The sequence below is a fragment of the Conger conger genome, chromosome 5, assembly GCF_963514075.1.
Source record: "Conger conger chromosome 5, fConCon1.1, whole genome shotgun sequence".
In the NCBI taxonomy this organism is placed as follows: Eukaryota; Metazoa; Chordata; class Actinopteri; order Anguilliformes; family Congridae; genus Conger; species Conger conger.
The window spans coordinates 47,787,530-47,807,355 of record NC_083764.1 but is presented as its reverse complement, the minus strand read 5'-3'; the positions used below and the strand labels follow the sequence as shown (position 1 = coordinate 47,807,355).

Below are 19,826 nucleotides of genomic sequence, written 5' to 3'. Positions count from 1 at the left end.
CTTCGGCACGGACCGGGAAGGTGGATCTGATCCAAAACAGACTCTCTTTTCTCTGCAGTGTCAGCGTGCTAAAATATGTCGCCATCGTTGATTATGAATTGCCTTTGTTTATAATAGAAACAACAACCAATTCATTATGTTGTGAAAGAGATTGCTTATTTTATTTGCACTGTACAAGAATACAACTATTAAGTTTGCCAAGAAAAGAATATCCAAGAATAAAATGTGCAAGAGGACATTCAGTCTAAATGTTATGCTATATTCTTCCAAAAAAAATTTTGTAAGCAAATATGGTATTATTTTGGATGCTTAATAAATTCCATGAACTTTATTGATCACCATTATTGACCATGCAATACAGTAAAAATTTAATTCCCAAATGTAAATTCCTAAAAAATGTTTTTATCCATACTTCAAAATGAAGTATAAAGTGGCTTAGCAGTTAGATTGAATGTCACCATCAATTCAGTCTAAGGTACTGTACTGTGCATTTTACTTAGACCTCTGTCTCTCTGTGCGAAAATAAACTTATGGCATTCCCGTCATAATGGCCATTCTGTTTTCAGAAGCATCTAATTGAATGAGAAAAGGCTGGAAGTTTCTGTACCGTATATTAATATACAGTATGCATCCTTCCTTCACTGTTCAACCATGAAATTTAAAAGGCATTACTTTTTCAGTAGTCAATATTTGTCAGCATTTAGAAAAGTATAAAGACAGTGCACATGCTTTACATGGATTGTATTTTGCTACTATGGTATAATAAATGTTGTTTCATATGCTGAAAAGAAAGGCTGTTTTTTAGTTTCTTCAAATACAGTATGATGGCTGAGGCCAGATGTATTCTTCATGAAGCCAGATGTATACTTAATGAAGCTATGAAAATATTAGCACCAACAATAATTATGGGAATAATTGTACTATTCAAAGCCAAAAATGCACCAGTACATTAATGTGTGTGGACATACTCAGACAAGCAACTGATCAAACAGGCAGACAAGAAACAAATCAAACATATGCATTGACAACAGGACAGATTAGCAATGGCTACAGAATTGGTCCACATTCAAGTCTTTATATGGTCATATACTGATGATCTAAATGTATTTGCTGGTTTTAGGTGATCACTGCCTCTATTTAATGTCATATGAGGCATCATAGTGACTTATATGTTATCATGACTGATATGCCATCAAACTTAATTGACTTCCGGTCCAGTCAGACATGACAATGGGGTGTTACTGAAGTCACCTGTATAAATGGTATGAATGCAACACATTGACACGTTTCAGCCTGAAAACATGACGATGGGCAATGAGAAGGCCTTCACAAGAGGTGACCCGTCACTCAAAGTACACAGCGTAAACACTGCCGACAGCGAACAGGGAGCGGTTCTTGAAGGCGTACGAGGCGAAGGTGTCGTTTGCTGGGTCCCATAGGCAGCGGCTGCCAACGCGCATGTTCTGGTTGCTCAGCTGCCCGATGTTGATCTGCACGATGATCTTGTAGCGTGGAATCATCAGGTCTTTCACTCTAGCTTTTATAACCTGGAGCCATATACACAATGCATCTTAGTTAAATTGTAAACACTGGACAATTACAGTGGGCTCCAGAATTATTGGCCCCCTTAAAATATGCACAATATGCACAATAACATTCTAGTTATTGACATAAGCTTTATTTTCTGACATGCATAAAGTAGTGTGCTTTCTTAATGATTCAATGGAATCAACCAAGGTCTTGCCTTTTCCAAATAAAACATTTATTTCACAAAAAACAGGTTCCATAATGACACCCCTGGTTTAATACTTTGTGCGAACGCCCCTGGCAAAGATGACAGGCATGAGTCTTTTCCTACAATTTGCGATAAGGTTAGAGAACACTTTTGGAGGGATTTTCAACTGTTCCTCCATGCAGAACCTTTCAGAATCATTGATATCCTTGGGATACCCCCCTCTTCAGTTCAGACCACAGGTTTTTCATGGGATTTAAGTCTGGAGACTGAGATGGCCGTTGCAGAACATGGTTGTTGTTTTTACGTAACTGTTTCTGTGTGGATTTTGATGTATGTTTGGAGTCATTGTCCTGCTGGACAATCCACCTATGACCAAGAATCAGCTTCCTAGCAGAGGCAAGCATATTTTCTGCCAAGAGTTTGGAGTACTTTGTTGAATTCATGGTGCCACTGATCTTAAATAGTGCTCCTGGACCACTGACAGCAAAACATATCCAAAACATCAATAACCCACCTCCATATTTGACAGTAGCTATAAGGTGCTTCTCCTCGTATGCATTCCATTTTGCTAAACATGTCAATGGCGTGTACGGCCAAAACTTTCAATTCTGGCCTCTTCTGACCATAGCACTCTCTTCCAGTCATAATTTGAATGAAGTTTAGCAAACTCAAGATGCTTGGTTTTGTTTACTGTGCTCAGTCAGGGCTGCCTTTGACTTGGTGACCCCAAGACACAACCAATATCTACAATTCTTAAACTGAGATCCTTGAGTTGCTTATGGCCATCTTACTTATTCTGTGTTGCAATACTGACAAGGCCTAAGATCAAGTAAAGTATTTGCACATACAGCAATATCTAATTTTATTCAGGAGAGTAGAGTCTGCATTGTTGCCCTAGTAAGTCTCATTGACTAAACAAATGAGTGCAATGTGTACAGTATACAGTAAAGGAAATGTACAGTACATAGGAATACAGATACACATATCAATGTATGTACGTATGTATGTAGTCTAATCAACTGTACATCACTCTGGATAAGAGCGTCTGCCAAAATGCCATTAATATAATTCATGTAATGTAATGTACAGTATGTATGCGTCTCACCTCTGATATTGTCTTTGTCATCTGCCTACAGAGTTCAGCCTCGTACTTCTCTTCCTGTAGATAACTTGTCAGCACATCCTTCAGAATATTGTTGACAGTGAGCACTGGGAAGCGTTTCACTGGACCTTGGTAGGGACCACAGGCAGCAACAATGAGTAAGGACATCCTGATCTGCCTGCCAGTTAAATATGCTGAATCATCACCAAACATGGTAATGCCATTTACACGTCCCAGAGCCTGACCATAAAACAAGAGGCTCCAAATAAAGCATTTGCATATACAGGTGAAAAAGAAAAATGAGGTAAGTGTGTTTACTTATCTGAAAGGATTATGCTGTCTTTTAGGACTGTCATTTCTCTTGATTTAAGTGAGTGACTGTTGTTTCTATACATCACAGCCCCACAGGAGAAAGATCCACCTGACCAAACCACCACATTCATCGGGAGAACAGAGCTGAGCCTCACCAAGCTGGTAGGTGTTCTCCATCTGTACAGTGGGCCTGGCGTTGTCGTCATGGTGACCTGGCTCATCGATGTAGGACACTGTGCTAATGGAGCTGCAGTAAGAGGAGCCAGGAGACAGACAGAAGACGTCACATGTGTGAGAGACCATGTTCCTTTAACGCCTCCATGGGCGCTTTCCCAGGGCCGGGGTATGGATTGTATCGCAATAGTCTAAACCCTGTCTTCAACAGAGGAGTACCTTTCAGAAATACGTTGTGTGGGGTAATTCAGATCAATGAATCTATGTCTTCAACATAAATTAAGCAAGTGGGGATTGCAAAAACACCTACTCCTTGGTCTTGCCAATGGCTCTGATTTCGTGGCTGCCCAGTGAAGACACGCTGGTTCTTTTCTTCAAAAGACGTGCCGCCTTCTCTTTCGCCACGTCCGACATCCTTCCTCATGCTTTATGAGAGAGGAGAAACAGAAATATCTAAACATGAAAAACATATTCACTGTTATACTTAGCAGGTTACTATTAATATTAATACTGAACTACTATAACTACTACTGTAAATATTAATTATAACAACAATATTAGATGCCTAAAACAGCATTTTAGCATGTGGCACAATTAACCATCAGAATTTAAAAAACATAATTTAACAGATGGATAATCAGAATGTTTCTGGCTAATTTGAAGCTAATCCAAGACCTTTTAGCACATAGATATCGCGAAGAACGTTATTGTGCCATTGAGGGTCAAACGGTTTCGGTAGTTGAATCCACTTAGCTAATAATTGAGGGTCTCACAAAAAAAATTTTTTGCGCGTTTCACGTTTAGAAAGCCAATCACAAAGCATCGGTAGGCTACTGGCTATGCATTTCTCTTTTCTCCCCTTTATGCCGATTTCATTCAACGCCTGCACAGGTTTGGTGCATATTAAAATCTGACAGCAGACGACGGAGAGACGTAAGACCGTCTTAGACAAAATTCACCTACAGAAGTAACACAAATGTAAGTTAAGATAACCGTACCATTGTTTGTTTAACTTTTTACGATTCCAAGAATCGTCCACACTTACCAGTGTAAACAGCAAACCGGAAATATGTGGGTCAGCCGGAGCGTTCAGTTGTCCTGACAACGCCAATGTGACCTCCGTCAAAACCATAGGTCCAAGCAGAGCCTCATTTTCTTCAACACCAATCAAAATTCAAGATCCTGAAACAGGCGTGGCTCCTGTTCAGTAAGTTCAGGGATCAGATAACTATCGTTAAGCCGTGTTCCGATTGGCGTGAAAGAATATACGAAAGCATAATTAACACGCCTGACTCTAAAATGTTTTGGGAAATGCCAATTTGGAAATCCTAGCGCTAAGTTCCGTGCCCCATATTAACCTGGGTAGTGGAACACAGGACCAATAGGCTACAACCTAAATTTTCTTGTAGGGCACAATTAATTCCTCGAGTGTGAAATTAAATTAATTTATTTTTGTTTTCGTGGCCCTTACACTGAAATAAATAAACAATGTGCATGCACGCACAGACACACAAAATGTTAAATATGAATACTTATTTAAGCTCAATCATGTAGCTAACAACGTTATTTCATTTCACACATCTTAGAAGTTTCAACTTTACTGTTCCAAACCGAACAAAACACCTGAAGTGAACATTTGATCACTTACAAATTAACAGTATGTAGAAAAGATTTAACTGACTGTGCACATGTTGATTTTCCTCAATTTATTTCCAAGAAAACTTACATGAATGGACATTTTAAACAGGTATTACATCATAGTCAGGCTTATATACTAAGTATATAAGTTCATATACTTTAGAAGTCATTAGATGGGAAATTTTCTTTTTTTCAAGGTACTTTTACATTAAATGATTGCATATTCAGTATCTTGTGCAATGGATAGGATGTAGCCACAGCTAAATATACCATTTATATAAAAAGGAAGGCAACAAAAATATTTACAAAGGGTATGATGACTATACATGATATAATGATACCACAGAAAAATCTATAAGGCAAAACATATTCATCCAGATATGAACTCATCTTAGATCCTTCACACATTCTTACAACAGCAGCCAAATTACAGAAGTGGTGCAGTTACTCTAAATTGTGTAATTACAAAATGGTCACTTACCAGTAAGGCTTTAAAACTAAGCAAAGAAGATGCAAAGCTATTTCAACAAATAGACTATTTCAAGGGCAGTTGAAGTCTACCAGATATTACTGAAGAAACTATTTTTTAAAGCCTTCGAAGCCATCAAATTAAAAGAAGGTACTTTAAAGCAGATTTTCTAATTAAACCAATAATTAAGGGGAAGGTGCAAGTCACAACACTAATACCTATGTAACCATGTACATTGGTTTGTTTCGTACAGAAAGACAACATATTGAGGCAAAATCTATACCTATAAAATTTAGGAAATGGTGGATTATGTCAGTCAGAAGAATAAAGCAAAGAGTAGCATGGGTAGTGTACCAGAATAACCATGAAAAGTGTCCTGAATCCTGTCTCAAACTGTCTCAAAGTAGAATACAATTTAAAACCAGTAACACAGGTCAGATATATCTGAGCCTTATAACCCAGACAAGCAGGTTCAGAAACAGTTTTTAATAGAATGCGGTGTGTCTTTTGAATATCTGACTGACTTATTTATTTATTTATTTATTTGTCCTTTCATTATCTTATTCTGGAATGTAGACCCTGATGTAGACAGTGCTTGCATGTCTCTGTACTGTCCAACATATCTACAGTATATGTCTGTTTTTAAATTTTATTATGATTTTTAAATGATTGTGACAAAGAATTTGTATTTGCCTGTGTGGCCAATACATTTTGAACTTAAACTTGAGACGCAGGTCAAACAAAATTCTGTCACAATTACAAAAACAACAGAAGATATTTCCACAACCTTCAGAGCAAAAGTAAATCCCACATTATGAGTGAAAATGTGAAATAAAACCAAGTCTGTTAATATTTTGAGAAGCTGAGGTGTGAGGATGTTTGATGCTAAGTATAGCCCATCTTTGACCTTTGTTGAAGTGGCAAAACATTTTTTTAATAGAATCACAACTAAACAGTGAAATGTACAGTATTTGGCTGCTGAATGCTTCTTTCTTGCCTTTTTAAAATTGTTGCAAATGACACTGTTGAAATGATGTGGCAAATACTTTGTGCCAGCTGAGAGGAAAATAAAGGGAAAACATGTCATAGAAATATTATCGCATAAGATTGTTCAAGAAAAATAACCGTATGCAAGCCAACTGGATAAGTGTGTTCTGCCTTAAGTTATGTATATCATTTGTATTAAATCAAGATATCTTTAACGATTTAGATGCATATTTGACCGTAACTTGTATTTACAGTTGTGTATCTCAGTTTAACCTGATCTTGTTCATTCACATCAACATGGTCAGATTCCAACCTATCAAACGAAGGGCATGAGACCAGGTTTATAATACAACTAACCAACAGACTTCAAAAGTGACAGTTTTATTTCAAATCTGACCTTTACAGTCCTCAAAGTGCAATTTGACATATGTACTTATCGGGGGTCAAGGGGAGGGCACTGCCCAGAATGTGAATATTGTTAGTAAATAAGTAAATCCACAAAAATCAACCTGTCTCATGCCATTTGTGTCGATAGGCTGACATTTGATCACAGTGAACAATCTCAGCAGCCAATGAAACCAGAACCAGGCTTCTCAGTTCAGACCATACAGCATTAAAAAAATAAATAATTTACATCTCAAGACAGCCAAATAATTTATGAAGCTATGTAACTGATAAACCATCAATGAAGCAAAAATCTGATGCACTGTGAAATAAATAAATGCCGGGCCTTTGTGGATTGTGTAGTCATTTGTCTTGAATTACAAAGAGAAAACAAAATGACTGAATGCCAAAGGTTCCTTGAGGAGAAAAGCATTATTTGTTTTCTTGAAAAATGAAAGGCCATATTTGCTATGTTTCACATTGCTGTAGATTTTTAAGATTGCATTATGCCTTATGACACTTATTTTCCACATTGGTGCATACAGCTCACTTTGAAAGGAAAACAACATATTTGCTTGGCTGGACATTTGTGCCCAATGTTGAGGGTCAATTGCAATGCTTAACTGGAGTGTAAACTTCAGGGACAAACCCATAGACCATATAACTGTATTACAACTGGAACAGCTAATTTTCATTTTGCAGATTTGGATAGCTGTTTCAGTTCCGGCATCTAGGCGTCTAAACCCGAGGTTTCAGATCCTGCTAAGCATGCTGCAATTGAGCCTGAACATTTTCATGTTTTTTCTGTTCATTTACACACACTTTGATGAGGTCTATTTGTCACAAACATCGCTTGTTAGTTAAATTCAAAGACACATTTTGACTGCATCCAGCCCAAAAAGTATGGAGGAACATAAAGCAAAAGATCTAACAGTTAAGATACACTGTTCTTGCTAATATAATGTTATTTTTGTATAATCTCAAAATGTGCAGAGTACGTAAAGTCAATGTCTTTTATTTTCAATGCTAGTCAAACAAACAACAAAAACAAAATGCGTTCACACAATACTTTGCCTGGAGATAATACAGAGCACATAAATCATTTTGGCAATCTCTTCAGCACTATTCCTTTTTTCCCATCTCACAGAGACTGTTACTCTATGCAAAAATAAAAGACATGGATTCAAGCATTTGTTTTATTCTGACTCATGCTGGAGATGTCACAGTATGCTGTTGAGAACTCTAGAACAAACACATTGAGGTCACATCGAAGTTACAATGTTAAAAGCTGACAAATCCATGTTATTACCATAGATACAACTCCGCTTTTTCAAGGACAATGCATCCAGGATTCTCTCCCTTCACCCACACCATATATAGCTCCACAGAATAAAAAATTATATCTGAAATCAATTTTAAAATTATACCTTAGCATTACACTGTACAGAGGTTACAAACATACACAGATAACAAAAAAGAATTAAAATATAACTCTAGGGATTCAGATAAACTGTACCATTCAAATTCTAGTCATATACAGTCACTTTTTTTTTTACAACAATCAGTATTATCAATAAATAAAAAATATAGTGCTGTAATGTACTTTGAAGTCTACGATCGTTGTCGGAAGAACAACAAAAACGCTATGTGACAATACGCAGAAACACCAAACGCCCTTTAGGATATACAGTAACAATTTTAAATTACACTTTTTACATTTTTTTAGGGTAAAATATTTGTTCCAATATTGCAACTAGAAAACGATGAATCATTATAATACTCTATTAGTCACTTGGGAGGGGGTGGTTGAGTTAAATTGCACTGAAATAGACTACTAAACTGTTCCACTCAAGTGGGGACCTCATCTTGTTCTCATCATCTTCTAGGCTCCACAGAAACATCACAACCCATGTTGTCATCAAAACAAGGTACACTGCTGGCAGCCTCGATCTAACCCACATGATTGAAATTTTCATCTATTTTTTTTTTTTTTAATAGGTGGAACTGTTGATTACAAAGAAAGAAAGTAGTATTTTTGAAGACAATCTTTTAGAGGTTGGGAAAATGTGTTTCCTTTCAAAGACAAAAAGGGAGCTTTTTAGGTTTGAAGTATATTATCAGACTTTATGGTCTCTAATATATGTTGGTAGATATCTTCTGCTGGATCTATAAGCAGGGGGTCAGAGAGAACCATAGGAACCACCATCCACCGGCAGATATAATGTGCAATTCTGCACGTTTGAAGGAAGCACCAACCCCAAAAGATGTCTGATAACCGCAACACAAGACATTTCCAAAAAATAATGCATATTACAGACACAGCAAATGTATACCTACTGTTGACAATTCTGTAAACCAAGTTACATAACACTGTTGGATGGGTCATCTGTATCCCTTCCTCAACACAAAGGGCTAAAAGACTTCTGTGTAACTGTTGCCTCATTTTGTAACAAGTGTCCTACTGTATGTCTTTAGTTCCCGTCAGAATCAATGATATTATTTTCACTGTGTTCTTCAGAAGAGGTTAATTTTCAGCCAAGTATTTTCCTGAAAAGTGCAACAGAAAACCAAATAATCAAACCATTTAGTATTTTATTGAGATTTAACACATGCATGGGGTAGAGGAGGACATAAAAAACAACAGTTAGCAATGAGGGTAAACTACTGGAGGCAGCATCACAAACCGAGCAGCTACCAGAAAATATACCTCCATATACAGTCATTAATGCCAATGTAAAAATGACAGCTGAGGTGAAAGTCACTGAAACCCACTATACGCAAAACTCAATATACCCAATGCGTATTCTGTTAAATGTTCTTTGAGAGACTACCCATCATGTATCATAAATTGAATGTGAAATGCATAGTTTTGATCTCCCAATTAATTTCCAAAGGCTGAATATCTGTCAAAGGCAAATATATATGGTAGGTTCTGTTCTTAGTTGTTTCATTGAGACAGATGGCACAGAAAAGAAAACGAGCTTTCCCTTTGATTATGAAATACACAATTTACTTGTTGTGCAGACACCCTACTAGTCTCTTCACACATGCACAGTATGTATCCACCAGTATAGTACCAGACATATCACATGGTGGATTTAGGCCAATCATAGGCCGTCAACTGCCACGACAGAGCCGGACTCACCTGCAGCAAACCTCTTCTTGATGAGGGAGAAGCGGTATCCAGCACCAACCAGCTCAATGCCACAGCCAGAAAGAGTACTGCCCTCACTAGTGAACTGCACTGCTAGGGGGGCAGGGTTACTGGGGCCCTCTGTCAGAGTGAACCTGCCAAGCAGGGACCCCACACCTGGGAAGAGTGGGAGAGAAGGAGAGGCGCTTCAATTCTATGCAGACCCCTATTTGGATCTGATTATTTACTGAGGTTACACAATATTGTCAACTCAACATTCATTTAAAAAGATTGACAATGTGCAGAAAAGATCTGTTGTTATCTGTAAGGCGTACTACCTCTGTGGAGGTGGAATTATGATCTATTCTACAGTGTCAATTTTTAAATCAACTACCAAGAGAACAATTGTAGAAAGCAAATCCCATTGGATAATTGCTATGACAAAGTGGTGCACATTGATATGAATCTACAACTAAAGATTAAAATTTCACTGACACAGAGGGTTATCTAGACAGGTGTAAATGTGTATAGTTTGTACTGCAGCTCCTGAGATATAAAATCTCCCAAGATAGAATTCTGAACAGTGTACCTCCATTTTCAGATTTGTGTGAAATATCTGGAATCTTCCACAGGATTCTTTGCTGTTCTGCATTCCTTTAAACAGGAAATGACAAACAGAAAATGACATATGTTCATCTGCTTATTTATACCCTTTCAAAATTATGTCTGTCCAAGACACATTCATTTAAAAACAACCATTTCTACACTTAAAAGCCATCCTAAAATTCAAAACCGTCACTATCTCAAAATCAAAAAAGCATAATTTCCATTAGATTTCCACAGCAGAAGTAGGAGTCACTCATTTCTGAAAACTGTAGCATCAGAAAATCATCTGTGTGGAATACCATGGGCAATATGTGTGGCCTGCTTCCCAAACAAAAACAATGCTCTTACCAGGCGGCAGTGGGCAGCATGGCTTGCAGCTTGGACACCCCTCCATCGACTGGAACTAGGAACTGGACGTTGTTGAGGGCGGTCGGTGAGGTCATAGCCTCCCCATTGTACTTATAGTCTATTCTGAGGTCAGTGCTGGTAGGGTCACATTTCCAGCTGACCGCTAGGTTGAGGGGTGTGGCCTGGATGCCCTGTGCAGATACCTGCAGACATGAAAAATCACAACAAAATGGTGGACCTTGACTCTGTGGTAGACCATATTATAACCTTGGACAGGATGGATGGATTGTATGCTCACACCCATGGTATGAACTAATTATTGTATTAGCATAGTATAATAGTCATACATAGATTGAAGGATAATTGTATAAATGTATACACACCTGATACTTCAGCATGTCCACGTTGTAGTACGTTGCCTGAGGCTTCTGATCTGACACTTTCTTTAAATGGGTCATCAGGTTTGGCATATTCACCCAGAATTCTTTCGAGTTCGAGGTCGAGTTGGGTTGTGTGGTGTCACTAATAAAAAAAAATCAGACACGTAGTTACGACACATGAAAATTAACAAAGGTAACACAACAATGCTGTGTTTTATCCAAAAAAAGCTAAGCAGGATGACAGCTTAAATGCCAACCGCTCCAAAGCATTTCCACCATATGTTCAGCTAGGTGCAAGAAAAGGTGAAAGAAATGTGCAACACCGCTAATTATTATAATATAATGCATTGCAATACAAACCGTGTTATTCTGTTGTTTGGACTAACAAACAGCAGAAGCACAAGTATTAATAATGAATCTGTATGTGGAATATTGTTTTATTGGGCTTGATATGGACTACATTGATCCCTTCCGGTTCAAAAACAACAGGCCCATTCAGCTGGTTGGCAGAGTGGATGCTAGCGTGGGTTTGGGCAGGGTATTGGAGAACTGAACTGTGGTATTTACCAGCACAGCAGCTGGGGGTTAGGTAGGACGTGCTCCAGCCGGCTGTAGTTGGTTATGCTGAATGTCAGGATGGCTGGAGAAGGACTGTTGGCAAAGTGTCTGGTGATCCCAGCAGGAAAAGACAGCACCATCTCCCCCGTGATCTTCACCACACACCTCGAGAAGGGAGGATAAACGCATCAGTTAGCATCACTTCCTATGTTTCCTCTCCATGGCGAGGGTGGCAGCAGGTATGGTGGCTAGAATCCACTTTCTTTACATAACCACGGCGAAGCGGCTGTCTTCCCCTGCGTCTAGGACGCACAGATGGACAAGGCCTGTGCACATTCTGGAGCAAAACTGTCTACGCCGGTCTGCTGATTTGTTAGCATCCTAAAAAGCAGTGATTGATTTGAAACCCTTGTTGCATTTCACACAAGGTCAGGGGAAGCTCCAGGCCAGCCAGACAAGATGCCCTCAGGCCAGATTCATCTCGTCCAGGCTAATTTGTCTTCATGACTAGGCTGAGTGCGATAGCGCTGCTATGATCAACATGAACCGGTTCAGAGGGGCTGTGCATTTCTCTCTAAATCATTTATCTCAATCTCTGTGTTAATGCGTTGTTCTTAAGCGCATGATAAGTAAGGGATAGCACCATATGAACGAGTCAGTTATGAGGAAATAATTGCCAGACAGGGTGGTGCTACAGCCCGATATTAAGCGGATTCTATGGCTTTAATAAAACAAAAAGCAGCATAGTCACACTGATACAGTACAGGATAGAATCAGAAACACTCCAGTAGCATGGTGTAAAAAGAGTCTGGTTCTCTTGGCGGACAGTAATGGTAATAGTAAAAGTAATTTTGTTTGCGACCTGCGTGTAAGCATCTTTGTTTTCTTGGAAGTTGTTGCCTAAACATGTGACACTAGCATAAACATTAATTTAATTGACACAGCAGTTTCTATCATCAGCTTTTAATCATGGCCAGCACTCAAACCTTTAGTATAATCATGGGAAGTGGGGTTTTTCACTCAAATATGGGCAGTATTGAATTGTAGGTAGAATTGGGACTCTCTCTCCGTACTGCACTGTATTGGGGATGGAGAGTGTTGCGAAGGGCGTACTTGCTAGGGTCGGCTCCTTTGAAGTAGGCGTTCACGGTTTCGGTGAATGCAGCCGCCACCGGGAGGGAGTCTTGGGCCCCCATGGTGAGTGGACTAGGCCCTCGAGAGCAGCCTGAAAAACACAGAACAGCACTGCTCAGCATCGCGAGCAGCCTGAAACTCTGAACAGCAGAGCTCAGCAGCACACACACACATACACACACACACATACACACACACACACACACACATACACACACACACACACACACACACACGCACACACACCTGCACAGTGCCACAATCCCTCTCAGTTCTGTGCAGGGGGGACAGGCCTTCCCTAAAAACACTGCGAGACTCCATACTGATATACGTCACCTTTCTGTCTCCTGCTATGCACAGTACCCATTCTCTCAGAACTGCCTTTCCATACCCTCAGCTCTACTTGGACGCCCATCTCCTGTTCCGCAAAATGTACTTTATCATGCAGATGTAGAGGGTGATACGAAATAAAGAAAAATAATAATCCAATGATAATAATACAATGATAAAATTAGTACAACTAATGTTATTTTTTATTATTGGTGCTGTTATGATTGCTGATATGATTTTTACAGGGTTGTTTGCATGCCAATGTAGCTAGGTAAAACAGAGCTACATCCAAAAACTCAGAAATAATTCAAAGATAAAAAATATATCGTATTAAATTCTTTGCATGCAGTTTAATAAACATTCCAGGAATATCTAAAGCTGATAAAAAAAGAAATAGGGAAAACGTTATCCCAAATTATCCCAAAATAAGCGGACCGTTGAATCTGACTCGACTGAAACGTATGGAGTGAAATGACTGCGGACAACAAATGCCAACACATGATTGGTAGTGACAAGAAAGGGGGGCGGTGCCAGCTCAGGGGGGCCAATGAGGTTGAGTTATGTCAGTTGGGATGTAAGAAGGGGAGGAGCGAAGGAAGGGGAGGGGGTGTGATGAACCTCAAGGGGGGGGCGCTGAATTTCTAAAACTTACCTTCGAAGGTTAAATAAAACTTTCCTCTGTCAAACCAAACCAGGGAAGGCTGGTCATTCTCTGTGTGGGGGGGGGAGGAGGGGTAGTGAGGTGGGGTTGCCGGGGGGGCAGGGAGAGAGAAGGACAGTAGCGTGAGTCACACGGCAGCTCCGTCACATGACAGTGGGAGGGGAAACAGGAAGCACTGCGAGCCTTCAATGAGTAGCAGGCAGCTTTTGGCTGGAAGGAGCCATTTGCATATAATTGCGTGTTACCACTGAAATAGTGTTGGCTCCCGCTGAGCTGCTGTTAACGGCTGAAGCATGATCGAGTGACTGAGTGATTGACTGCAGTGAGCAAATACAGGCGTGAGGAGAAGCCGCGAGGGGCTGGCCTTGTTCTGGGGAGCGCTGGGGGGGAGAAAAGGAAGGAAGGAGGGAGGGAGGTCACGCTGAAAGGAGGACAGCCAGATGGGATGAGGAGATGGAGGTCAGAGTTCACCTCTGCGGCGTGGATGAGGGCAGGAGCAGAGGGGTGCTGAATAAGGAGAGAGGGAGCGACTGGGTACTCCAGCATGACACCCCTGCAGTGGGAGAGATGGGTACTGGAGGATTCAAATTCAAGTGGAAGAGGTGGGGCAAATGTTGCACTTCGGATGAGAGGAAGCAGAGGTGTTTAAAATCGAAACAGCATCCATTTGGTAACAAAGTGTGCGGCTGAGAGATTCAGGTCTCTTACATTTAGCTGCAGGTTAAGAATCTAGTCTTTGTGCTGGCTAAACACGCTAAATTGTACTAAATGACCGTAGTAATGTACGTATATACACAGAAGGGACTGAGACTGTATATGTGTCAGACTGAAGATGTCCCCAAAAGAGGGGAGAAGGGGGAGAAAATTTTAGCCGGAATTTCGTTATAAATTCAGCAATCCATGCCTTTGACTTCCCACAATTCCCCCTGCCATGTGATAGGCTGCCGCTCTGACTCCAGGATGGGTGGGAAGAAAAAAAAAAAGCTGAAATAAATGTGCGCAGAGAGCAAAATGCATTGTGGGTAATGATAATTGAAATGCAGGAATAATTGACTCATTGTAACTCATTGACACTCATTGACACCCCCCCCCCCCCCCTCGATCTGTCCAGGTAACCCATACTGTACCGGCTGTCTCTGCAGGTGACCTCTCAAAGGTGGGAAGTTTGTCTATAAAAGAATCATCGTCTGATGGTGGAAACAAAAAAACATGCAAGACGCGAAGGAAAAGAAAGCAAACATGAACAAACTGAAAATTAAGCGCAAACATAACGCCAGACCAAAAATAATGAATGGAGTTTATAGCACTCTCACACAGTAAGAAATATTTAATGAGCAAACTGATGATCAGCATAATCTTTGAAAGGTTCAAACAGAAGAGACTTAACATGTGGGAAACTATTTCCGCAGAAGCACCAGGTTTGTTGGAAAGAGTCCCCTTTCTCCATGAAAAACCGCACTGGAAGTCAATAAAACTACAGTGCATTTAACAAAATAATCACTACATTTGTACCATGTGCATGATAAAATCATTGAATGAATTATAAAGTTTAATTCTAGCAATGTACAATGGTAGCAACTTCCAAGAAGTGTAAAATCATTACACAGAATATTGCTATCGGTGACAGGTGCCACTTCAAATCATCATGTAACATTTTCTGGTAAATGTCACTAAGAATTTGAAAACAAATAGCAAGGGAAATATTTTGTTGAATATGTAAAGCACATGCCAAGCCAATGGTTCTCACACTGTTCTCTGACTGATGTTTTGCCTTAGTGTGTCCAACCGAGTCCTTTCTCTGTTTCATTTCTTTCTCTGCCAACTGAATCACGGCAGGTAACTTGTCAAGGAGTGAATCTGGCTGACGGGGAAGAGGACAGACGTAAGGAGACAGTGAGGATGAAGCGGACAAGTGCACACCTGACACAGAGATGGAGAGCTCTTTACCGACGGTGGGCGTGGTGGCAGCGCTCAGGGAGTTGGTGGAAGAGATGGAGGACGTGCTTTCCGCCCTGGCCAGAGGGGCGAATGGCGGCGGGCTGGAGGAGTTGATGGGTGGGCTGAATGGCCGGGCCTGAGGGATAAACAGATGAAATTATTAAAATGGTGCGTCTCTGTTCTCTCCTCTGTGAACCTGTATCCATCTCACGTTCTTCATCTAAAGACACACTGGCTTTGCTATGGCAGGTTAGCCCCTTATGGGCGGATGCGATCAGCACGTTACATCTCCCGTAACAGACGGATGTGACCTGCACATTACATCTCCCGTAACAGACGGATGTGACCTGTGCGTTACATCTCCCTTAACAGACGGATGTGACCTGCACATTACATCTCCCGTAACAGACGGATGTGACCTGTGCGTTACATCTCCCTTAACAGACAGATGTGACCTGTGTGTTACATCTCCCTTAACAGACGGATACGACCTGCGTGTTACATCTCCCTTAACAGACGGATGTGATGCCAGCGTTGTATTTGATCATATGACCGTTTTTTCAAGACACATGACCGTTGAAATGCATTGTGATTTCTAGGGCTTTCTATGGGTTTTCTCTCGTGTCCATAATAAGTTAAAACAGCAGGACCTAAACATTCTGAGCTCACAACCCACTTAATCTTTATGAACAAATGCTGTACATTTTATGTGACCCAGTTTAGCCTATATCCAAAACTGCATTCACACTCTGTTTCTAATATGGTGCATTTGACAAGCACAGTATTTAATGTGGAAAAAAATGAAAAGGGAGTTCAAATTCCAGAGATGGGTACATACCACGTCTCCGACACTGGGTTTCCCAGGAGGCAATTTTGGTCGTGACGGAGGTCGCGGGGGAGGTGGGGGCGGAGTCGGGCTGCTGACGGTCAATGGAGTTGCAGGGCGAGCTGGGGAGGAGGACCCTGTGAGTAAAAACAAAGTGCTATTGACAAGCAGTAGTAGAATCATGTGGTAGTACCAGGTAGTAATATAGTGTAGCAGTGCACTGTGTTAGCAATAGGTAACAGTGGGCATCCCTGGTGTAAAATCTAGCTTTGGCCACCTTGAAATGACCAGCTACCAGCTGTTTCAAAACATAGCTTGAGTTGTTTGAGCAGGGATGGCTGGAGGGGAACTCACCGCTGCTGGTGGCCGGAGCAGAGCAGGGCCCGGGGGAGGACACCACCGCCCTGTAGGTGGGAGGGGGAGGAGGGGGAGGAGTAGCGCGAGGCCCTGGGGTCAGGTCTTTGGGTGAGGCCATAGATTCGGCCTGTGCCAATGCCATGGCCTCCGGGCTCCTGCGGTCCTCCTTGGTCAGGATGAGGGGTGGGGGGATGGTGCGGGCGGGCACCACTGCCGGGGAGCAGAGACTGCCCGGGGAATCTGGGGACTGCACGGGGGGAGTGCCTGGAGCAACCTCACTGGTGGACTCTAGGGGCGGGCTGGTGGGGAGGGGAGGAGCAGGGGCCTGCGGTGGGGGTGATGCTACAGGAAGGGCAGGAGGAGGGGTCTGCGGCGGGGGAGAACCTCGGGGAGGAGCGTCGGGAAGAGGAGGAGCCGGGGTCTGCGGAGGGGGCGAGGTGACAGGAAGGGGAGGGACCAGGGCTTGGGTGGCAGGCAAGGCGACAGGAAGTGGGGGAGGCGGGGTTTGTGGTGGGGGTGATTCTGGGGCCGGAGCAACCGGGAGGGGAGGAGGCGGGGTCTGTGGTGGGGGTGAGTCTATAGGCGGGGCAATGGGAAGTGGAGGAGGCGGGGTCTGTGGAGGGGGGGAATTCGTGGATAGGGCGATGGGAAGGGGAGGGGCTGGCTGCTGGGGCGGGGGCAGGCCCTCGGGAGACTCATCGTTGAAGCTGATCCACTTGCTCTCCGTGGTGTCCTCGCCCACCCTAAGATCCTCCACCGGGCCGAAGATGTGGTCCACGTCAGCAATGGAGGGCTTCCTGGTGGCCTCCCGGGAAATGGAATCCGAGGAGCTGGAGCCCGATCTCTGCGCCTCGTCCCGTTCGCCTTTACCCACGTTCGTATCTGTCCCAGGAGTAACGCGACACAGGAGCAAAGCGTGATACACCACACCTGAGTACCTACCTACCGAACCATTACGGAAGAACAGATGTGGGACCCGTCATTAGAGCATGACATTTCATAAACCCCATAATAGGCAGAGACACAATGAGCTGTCTCTTGTTGACTTAAGAATACATTAAAAAGTTTTGCTCTGGACAATAAGACAATGATATGTTCAAATAAGAGCACACACAGCATTTTTGAAGCCTCACTCAACCCTGGTTAAGTGGGACCATGTCAGAAACGGCGGTGCCTCTCACCGGTAGTGGGGCTGCTGTCGGGGGGCAAGGCCGGGACATTCTTGGGTGGGAGAGGGGGTGGAGCTGTGGTGAAAACATGTTCATTCTCAAGATGGTGTCCTCTTAAACCAAGCAAACATCTAACCGAGGACCACATGTTAATGTTGATCATTACATTACATTACATTACATTACTGGTATTTGGCAGACACTCTTATCCAGAGCGACGTACAGTTGATTAGACTAAGCAGGAGACAATCCTCCCCTGGAGCAATGCAGGGTTAAAGGCCTTGCTCAAGGGCCCCACGGCTGTGTGGATCTTATTGTGGCTACACCGGGAATCGAACCACCGACCTTGCGGGTCCCAGTCGTGTACCTTAACCACTATGCCACAGGGCGCCCCATACATGGATACATTGGACACAAGAATCGCAGACAACATGCCAGGTAAGTCAACATTTAAAATAATACGATATATGATTTTCCCATAATTGCAATTGCAATTGTTTTTTTGACAATTAAATATCGGAGCCAATACAGCTAGGGCTGGTCGATGAATAATTAGCCATAGAGTTGCCAAGGGAGGCAGGATTTCAATCAGGTTGTGCATGCAAGGTCAGCACCAGCAGTCAGTTACAGTGTGCTCCTCTGACGCAATGAGAATGGAGCTCATCTGCTGGAGTGTGGAAAGAAATGAAGCAGTCGCTCACAGCACGCGGTGAGGACAAAATAGATAAGGGGGCTAAACACACTGCTGAAACCCTGTGTAGACAGTATCTTACTGTATGAACAAGTGATTTTTCTATTACTGTACAGAAACACAGCACAGATACATACACAAGAACACAATGCTTTTTCCCATTTCTATGGACGAGAGTGCAAGCTTACTTCCAGTAGGACAGGGTCTTATCGAAGGGGAGCCAGGGCGTGAGTCTGGCTTGGGGGCACCCCAGACATCCGGCTCAGCAAAAGTCACCGCATCTAGGAGAAGAAGAAAACAAGAGCATTGAATGGTAAATGGTTGGAATTTATATAATGCCTTTATCCAAATTGATGCTTCTCATTCACCCATTCAAACACCAATGGCGATTGGCTGCCAGGCAAGGCACCAACCAACTTGACAGGAGTGTTTGGGGTTAGGTGTCTTGCTCAGGGACACTTCGACACACTCAGGGCGGGATCAGACTGGCAACCCTGCGACTGCCTGACAACTGCTCTTAACACCTGAGCCGATGTCGCCCACACATTGACAAGTGCACAGATCAAATACACTCTCATAAAGAAATTGACAGTGGTGGTACATTTTGTTCTTCAAGGATCAAGTTTCCCAAATGTACCCTGAAAGTACAGTAATGTTCTCTTTGGGTGAACTTCCACCTTTTTATGCACTTTTCATTTCTCAGAGTGCACCACTTAAAAGTCTTTCAAGGCCCGAACAAGGGTGGGGTGTGTCCTGGGGGCAGGCAGAGAGATACAATAATTAATATAAAGCAGCATGAGTGGCCTACTTAAAGCTCTGTCCTGACATACAGTAGCTTCATAAAGTATTCAGACCCCACACTGTATTGTGTGTAGATTGTAAATGGATAGAATT

General features: G+C 42.2%; 2 protein-coding genes across 4 annotated transcripts in view; both read right to left on the bottom strand.

Moving 5' to 3' along the window:
- Positions 1–134: 134 nt before the first annotated feature.
- dynlt5 (dynein light chain Tctex-type family member 5) lies at positions 135–4,435 on the bottom strand. 3 transcript variants are annotated; one of them, XM_061243756.1, is made up of 5 exons: positions 4,369–4,435; positions 3,634–3,748; positions 3,305–3,396; positions 2,841–2,965; positions 135–1,547 (listed from the first exon to the last, which is right to left on the bottom strand). In XM_061243756.1, exons 2-5 carry the CDS (start codon positions 3,735–3,737, stop codon positions 1,344–1,346), a joined length of 525 nt encoding a protein of 174 aa, XP_061099740.1. In that variant the 5' UTR covers positions 3,738–3,748; positions 4,369–4,435; the 3' UTR covers positions 135–1,343. The 3 variants fall into 3 exon arrangements, with proteins under 3 accessions (XP_061099740.1, XP_061099741.1, XP_061099743.1); XM_061243757.1 differs by lacking the exon at positions 4,369–4,435 and adding an exon at positions 4,322–4,345; XM_061243759.1 differs by lacking the exon at positions 4,369–4,435 and adding an exon at positions 3,999–4,071.
- Positions 4,436–5,014: 579 nt separating this feature from the next.
- Positions 5,015–19,826, bottom strand: part of LOC133129550 (SH3-containing GRB2-like protein 3-interacting protein 1) — a 41,724-nt gene continuing 26,912 nt past the window's right edge. Inside the window, exons 12-23 of the mRNA XM_061243721.1 lie at positions 19,121–19,213; positions 18,254–18,316; positions 16,728–16,852; positions 15,899–16,025; positions 13,943–14,002; positions 12,940–13,051; positions 11,836–11,991; positions 11,272–11,410; positions 10,889–11,091; positions 10,524–10,588; positions 9,947–10,111; positions 5,015–9,348 (exon numbers count right to left, since the gene is read on the bottom strand). Coding sequence (XP_061099705.1) covers positions 9,326–9,348; positions 9,947–10,111; positions 10,524–10,588; positions 10,889–11,091; positions 11,272–11,410; positions 11,836–11,991; positions 12,940–13,051; positions 13,943–14,002; positions 15,899–16,025; positions 16,728–16,852; positions 18,254–18,316; positions 19,121–19,213 — 1,331 coding nt within the window. The 3' untranslated portion in view covers positions 5,015–9,325. The remainder of the gene's footprint in view (positions 9,349–9,946; positions 10,112–10,523; positions 10,589–10,888; positions 11,092–11,271; positions 11,411–11,835; positions 11,992–12,939; positions 13,052–13,942; positions 14,003–15,898; positions 16,026–16,727; positions 16,853–18,253; positions 18,317–19,120; positions 19,214–19,826) is intronic.